General features: G+C 43.9%; 1 protein-coding gene across 1 annotated transcript; it reads left to right on the plus strand.

Annotated features, from left to right (window-relative positions):
* Nucleotides 1–205: 205 nt before the first annotated feature.
* On the plus strand, nucleotides 206–5,717 carry LOC115003490 (homeobox protein unc-4 homolog). Its single transcript, XM_029425329.1, has 3 exons — nucleotides 206–728; nucleotides 1,452–1,627; nucleotides 4,192–5,717. The coding sequence occupies exons 1-3, from the start codon at nucleotides 470–472 to the stop codon at nucleotides 5,353–5,355; spliced, it is 1,599 nt and encodes a 532-aa protein (XP_029281189.1). The 5' UTR covers nucleotides 206–469; the 3' UTR covers nucleotides 5,356–5,717.
* Nucleotides 5,718–7,034: the final 1,317 nt, after the last annotated feature.

Genomic DNA, 7,034 nt, shown 5'->3' on the forward strand with positions numbered 1-7,034 from the left:
GGATGAATTAAAGGACCGCGCCAGGTGTAATTAGCGATCGATCCGCGAAGAAGAAAAAAAAAAAACTGCTCGCTCTCTTTTCCTCGTGCTCTGCCTTCCGTTACTCCATTAACCGCGTCTCTGACGTCACAGGGCGATTAACGTTTCTTATTGGTCCCGCGAGCAGATGGAGGAGTCCTAATGAGCTGGCTCGCGGAGAGAAAGAGCAGGGTTGACATCTCGGCTGGACCGTAAACGTGAAATACCTCGTATAGCCCGGTCTCCGCCGCTTCTCTACAGACCGTACCGTGGCCGCGGGAGACGGTCTGTCTGCCTGGGTTCCCTTCTCTCCCCCATCCGCCGTCACCTCCTCTCCCTTCTCTCGCAGCTTCTTCCTCCTCTCCCTGACTTTTTTTTGTTTTGACTGCATGTTCAGCCACACTGCCTTCCTCTGCATCTTCACTTCGGCCCCGCCGCAGCCCGGGCGAGCATGGACAGTCGGGTACTCGAGCATCCTCACGCCCAGTTTGGAGGCTCCTTGGGCGGACTGGTGGGCTTCCCGTACGCGCTCGGCCCCCATCACCACCACCACCACCACCACCTCTTCGAGCTCGCCAACGGACACCAGCTTCAGTCCGCGGCCGCCGCCCCCTTCTCTATAGACGGATTACTTAACGGCTCCTGCTCGGCCTCGGTGGTCAGCTCCAACTCGCTGCTCTCGCCCGACGGCGGGCAGTTCAAACTCTCCGGTAGGCCTGGCTCTTTTTGTCTCATTACCACAGCTGTGTGGAAACAATGCAATGTATTGTGAAGTGTAATACGTGTAAGCGGTTTGTTATTTGGCCAAAAATGACCGTTTTAGTAGACTTTGAGATTACATCTGAAAGAAAACAATGTCGCCTTTGGAGACTGGTTTTAAACTAGAAAGTCAGTCTGCAGAGAAAACAATGTCGTTGAAAAGTTTGTGCAGCTTGGTGAATTTAAAAATAAATGAAAGAAAGTTTATGTACAGGCTCATTGGTAATAACTTTACTGTAACAAATGCACTTGAGGTTAAAATAAAGGCAACAATTCTTCATTAATCTCGATGAAATTCACATTGGCTGCTGATTCTTTAATATTAGTCCAAACTTAATTTAGCAATTATTGGAAATGTTTTTAACATTTTAAATATATCATTACAATGTGTGACTTTTAGCCCTGCAATGTGTAACAGGATGTATCAGAGTTCAGGAGACACTACACATTTTTTAAAGAGTGTGACAGCGGTCAATGTTTTACATCAAAAACTGATGCTTTACAAGCAAATCCTGCCATGACAGTCCCCTCTCTCTCTCTCTCTCTCTCTCTCTCTCTCTCTCTCTCTCTCTCTCTCTCTCCTCTCTCTCACTCACACACACACACTCAAAAACACACACACACACACAAATATAAACACACACTTGTACAAAAACACACGTCGACCCCTGCAGATTCTGGAGACCCGGATAAGGACAGTCCAGGTTGTAAACGGAGACGCACGAGGACGAATTTCACCGGGTGGCAGCTGGAGGAGCTCGAGAAGGCTTTCAACGAGAGTCACTATCCGGATGTGTTCATGCGGGAGGCGCTCGCGCTCAGGCTTGACCTCGTGGAGTCCAGGGTTCAGGTAAAGACACGAAGAAATGAGTCAAATGTGTTGGCATTGATTAATTTATTTAGTCGATAGGGTAAAATATAGTTTTGAGTTATTGCTCTATGTTTTCAATACATTACAATTTAACTTCCGTGTCCAAATCTACAAAACATGTTATAAATAAAATGTCAAAAACATTGTTTTGTGAAGGCCAACCTCATACTGAGATAGCTATTTGTCAATTATCAAAGCATCAATAAAGGGTCACTTTTAAATTATGCATGGAAGCAACCTATTGATTTATGGGTTAATAAAAACAAGGCTATTTACTGAGTAAAGCAAGGGGTGAACATGGCAACTACTATTCTTCCTTTGCCTTCAGTTATATACTATATATAATTATTCCACAGTTTATTCACAATTCTACCCTTATTTTTAATCTATTTGTTCACTTTTAGGTAGTTTAATTTTAGCTTTAAGATCATTTAAGTTAAATCCATTATTTTCATATTATCACGGTTATTTTTAAATGGTTTTATTATTAACAAAGACAAAATACAGTGACAGTAAAAGTACGATATTTAAGATTATGCTATTTTGTAGTAATAACATTAACAATATTTACATAATTTAAAAGCTATTGATAATAATACTAGTAGGCTAATAATATTTTAAAAATAAATAATAATATTAATAATGTATTACTAAAAAAGCAGAATAATAATAATTACTATTTAACAATATACAATATCTTAAGATTATGTCTTTTTAATCAATTATTTAAGTAATAGTAATATAGTAAGTACATATATTGTGTTAAATGTGACGCTATCTTTCACAATTCAGCATTAGATGTCTATTTAATTAGATAATAATAGCATAATAATATTAATAATAATAATGATGATGATAATAATAATAATGATAATAATAATAATAATAATAATAATAACAATAATAATAACGATAATAATAATAATATTAAAAGAAAGACATGTAGGTTTAGTACGTAGGCCTATTATTTGCTCAGCATGTAGAAGCCTATCTGTTTATGATATTCCATGTTATTTAACGTATACTCATGTATTTCTAAATGAGCCACATACAATTCGCGTGCACGGTTGTATCGAGTAAAAGCGGGACAGAAGCAGCTCTTCGTTGCTGGATGTTGTTTGGGGATTTCGCTCCTAAACCTCAGATTATTGTTCCCTCAAGCTGCTTAACGCTCCTTTATCACCAGGTTTGCGGGGGGAAGATATAACCAACATTAACAATTCATAAGAAGCGCCATTGTCGCACATGATGTTGGTGTCCCGTCCTTATTATGCAATATTCGCGGATCCTACTTCTGCATGCTAAACTCCTGGCGTTATCAGTGCCGAACATACGGCCCTGAGCGCGCCCAGAGGCCGGGCAGCGAGAGCTCTAGGCGGGGGAAGCTCCCTCTCTTGGCTCGGTGCGGAGGGAGGAGAGCCGGGGATTGCCGTGCAAGAGTAAAGCCCAATATGAACGCAGGGCTGGGTGTTAAAGAACATACAGAGACGGGCTGATTTAGCTACGGTACAATTAAATGTAATTGGCGGAGTTTCCCATTACACAGACTCATTGGTAATTAACGCCGGCACATCTGTGCATCTGCTGGTCCACCGCTGTGACCTATTAACCTAATGTACTCTTTAACGTGCAGAGCTGCAGTAAACAAAGACACAGGCAGAGGACTTCACTTGTTTCAGGGCTTTGTGGAATTTGTTTGGATTTGTAGGCAATATGGTTTTGTCCTTACCATCTGATAACCACTGTGACACTGATTTATCACTCGTGCCCTGGCAGGTGTGAGGTCTGTTGTTGTCTAAACACACAGCAGAAGTGACGTTTTCTGTAGGCCTACTTCAGTGTATTCATTCTGCTGAAGGGGATAAATGATCAGGAACACTTTAATCCAAGAGCAAATAACCCCATTCATCTTTAAAAATACCCTTAAAAGTGAACATCATAGTGTTCATATACAGGAAGCATTTATTGCAGGGAGGTTGGACTGAATTGCATCAGATGTTCATGTTAGTCGTGTGCAAGATGTAGTTTTACGAGTCCAGCCTAAAATAAATGAATGCCCTGTTTTATAAAACGTGTATAATCATTGCTGTCCCAACTAATGCACACTTATGTATATTTTAGATGAACTGATCCATTGTTTTTATGATTATTTAGTCTGTGAAATGTCAGAAACATTCCTCAAATAGGTTGTTCTTGTCCAACCAACAGGACATATATTTAATATGCACAAATCAGAAGAAAAGCAGAACATCATCAGATCAGAGAAGCTAAAAGAAGCAATTATTACCTTAATAAGTGACTTCATTTATTAATAGATTAAGCAAAATTGTTGATGCTTAATTATCTGGTAATGGACTAATCCAATGATCAACTCATTTCTGCAACAAAACCACGAAAACAATATTGACCCAATGTATGAAATTATAGATGGTGTTTGACAGATGTTGACATGGAAGACACTCCTTTCAAACAAAAATCATCTCATGTGCCAATGTTCCACCTTTGTGTATTTCATGTGTGTGTGTGTTTGTTTGTGTGCTCAGGTTTGGTTCCAAAACCGACGTGCTAAATGGAGAAAAAAGGAGAACACAAAGAAAGGGCCGGGGCGGCCTGCTCACAACTCCCACCCGACCACGTGCAGTGGCGAGCCCATGGACCCCGACGAGATTTTACGCAGGGATCGAGAGAGGGCCGAGAAGAAGAAGCGGAAGCAGGAGAGGAAGCTGCTGAAGTCACAGAACAAACTTCTCGCAGGTGACAGCTTCCACACACCTGGAGGTTCAGAGAGTGACAGCGGGGTCTCCCAGTTCACTGACAGCGAGCAGCAGTCCTCGAGTGTTAGTGGGAGTATTCACATTGAAATGCCAGCATCGAAGGGTGCAGGAGGACACCAAACTGAATCCAGCTGTGACCAAACACGACATGACTTCAGCCATCTACAAAACCACCAAAACCAAAGAACCACAGGAGAACCGGAGCAGGTTTCTCCAGGCAGCACGCACAGCTCCAGTCCTGAAGGCCCGAGGTCCTCCGCCCTGCAGAAACGCAACCCTTTCAGCGTGGAGAGCCTCCTCTCTGACGTCACGCCTCGACGGAAATCTCAACTGGACTTCCCCTCGTTGCCCAGTCAGAGGACACTGGTGGGTAAAGGTCACTTCTTGCTTTACCCCATTACCCATCAGCCCTTGGGCTTTCTCGTGCCCCAAACAGCCCTGAAGGCCTCACCCTGTCAGGACAACAGCATCAACAGGCTCAGCCTGGGACAGAGGTGTGTGCCAAGTGAAGGGAGCCCTGCTCCCTCTGACCTCTCCAGATTTGTCACTAAGCCTCTAAACTCGGATCATATGGAGCATAACACGCAGCATCACCACAATCACATTAGCAATAGAGAGGACGGACCAGACACAGAGGATTGTGGTGGTGACTGCAGTAAGGGAAGATTCCCTGTTTCTCCTCCAGCACACGGTGCAGCTCAGGCGGCTGCGGCCAGGCTGAGCTGCACACAGTCCAGTGACAGTAACGAGGAGCCGAGTTTGAAAGTTCTAACGGAGGCAGCGACCAGCGGCTGCCAAGCTGCCGAGCTGTGTGCTAAAGAGAAGGGTGCGAGAGAGGAGCGAGCGTCTCCAGCCCTCTCCGAGTGTCTCAAGGCAAACACAGACTGTCAAGAAACACCCGGAACAGATGGAGAGGATGTCGATATGGACTAACACTTGCAAGGAGCAAACATAAACAAAGGACCAGGAACACCGCTCAGACTATTCAAACATTCCCAAAGCTCTGCTGAGACACTCGAAAACATATCAGGAATCAGGAGACTTAATTCTCATCTATTTTTTAATCATAATGTGTGATCAATCCAGATGGCCCCCAAAAGCTGTGGCTGTCCTCATATTCAGGCTTTAGGCCCAAACACCTTTAGAAGCAGGTTCTTTCTCTCTTTTTTAGTGACCAACTTGTAACAAAAACTAGGCTACAATAAACATCTTACACACAACAAAAATCCTCAGATATTGTAAAAACGAGAAAATGATATTTATATGTAAACACTTTTGATAAATAAAGTTATTGTTTAAATTGAATCACTGTCTTTCTAGTGCCATATTGGGGGGGGGGGGGGGGTGGGGGTAAAGAAGGGGAGGTTGCTGTGTGGCAGAACCTTGGATCATGGCGGCTGCAGTTTTGTCGTGTTACAGCAGATAAATCCCCCTTTTTTCTCTGTGTAGTGAGCCGGAGCTGCAGCTCAAGTCCGTCTGGCTGTTTGTATTTATTGCTTTAACAAATTTATTCATTTGAAAGGCCGAGCTGGAATGAGGTTAGTGGCCGCGGGCTATAGGACCCTGCGCCTCCTGCTGAGTTTTGATATGAAAGTAATTATTTTCCCACTGGCTGCCGCGGGTCTCGAGGCAGTTTTTTTCCCCTCCTTTCAGCCCAAAGGGTTATTAGACATTACCGATTTCTAGTGATACGGAATCACATAAACTTCCTACAATAATAGAATTAGCATGAAAGGCAGGGGTGTCAAATTGAAATGGGAAAATAATAGCCGCGCCAGCTGCATCGTGTATGTGTGCGTGTTTGCAAGCATGCGCGTGTGTGCGCATATCTATTGAGCGCGAGGAGGAGGAGGATGAGATGGTGGTAGATTCGTGGGGCGGAATTTTCATGAGCTGCCGCGGTTGTCAGACGGCCCTTGTAGTCGGCTATATTAAGATAGATGTTCGATGATATCCCTCATTGTTCTGTCGCTTATATTGATGTTGCTGCGTTATCGCCCTATTGATCATGTGTCGCACATAATAGGACAGGCGCGCGCCCGCCTGCCTGCGCCTTTTTACAAAAGCGCCTGGGCCCCTCGTCATTTGTTCTAATAGGACTGTGAGTCCCTCGGGGGGAGACAGATAAAGATATAGGAGAGGAAGAGGGAGAGAAGAGGCGAGTGATGTGCCAGGCTTGCATTAATAATTTTTTTTACCAATTGTTGGCTGAGCTGGAAAAAAAAAAAAAAAGAAGAAGGAAGAAGAAAGTGAAGAATGGCTGAATTAAAGATGTTTAGGGACAGAAGAGAAGCCTGATTCTGCTTAATGTGCAGGTGTGTGCCCACGTGCACTGTCTGGGCGTGCGCGCGCGCCCGTTTAGGAAAGAGTGTGTTTAGCTTATGAAGTGTAAACGCCACCAATTCCCTGGAAACTGAAATCCCAATTATTAAAACCATTAATTCTGGCGAGCCAGTGCACGGAGGAGCCGTGTTGACAGCCCGGCTAAATATCCCTGATCCCTCCCGGTCACCTCGCCTTTATTTGCAAATAAATTGAGGGGGATCCGAGGGACAGAGCTTTACTCTGCTGCGCCGACCTAAAATGAATTTCCGTGCCTGAGTCCCTTTAAT

This window comes from Cottoperca gobio, chromosome 1 (assembly GCF_900634415.1).
Source record: "Cottoperca gobio chromosome 1, fCotGob3.1, whole genome shotgun sequence".
Taxonomy (NCBI): domain Eukaryota; kingdom Metazoa; phylum Chordata; class Actinopteri; order Perciformes; family Bovichtidae; genus Cottoperca; species Cottoperca gobio.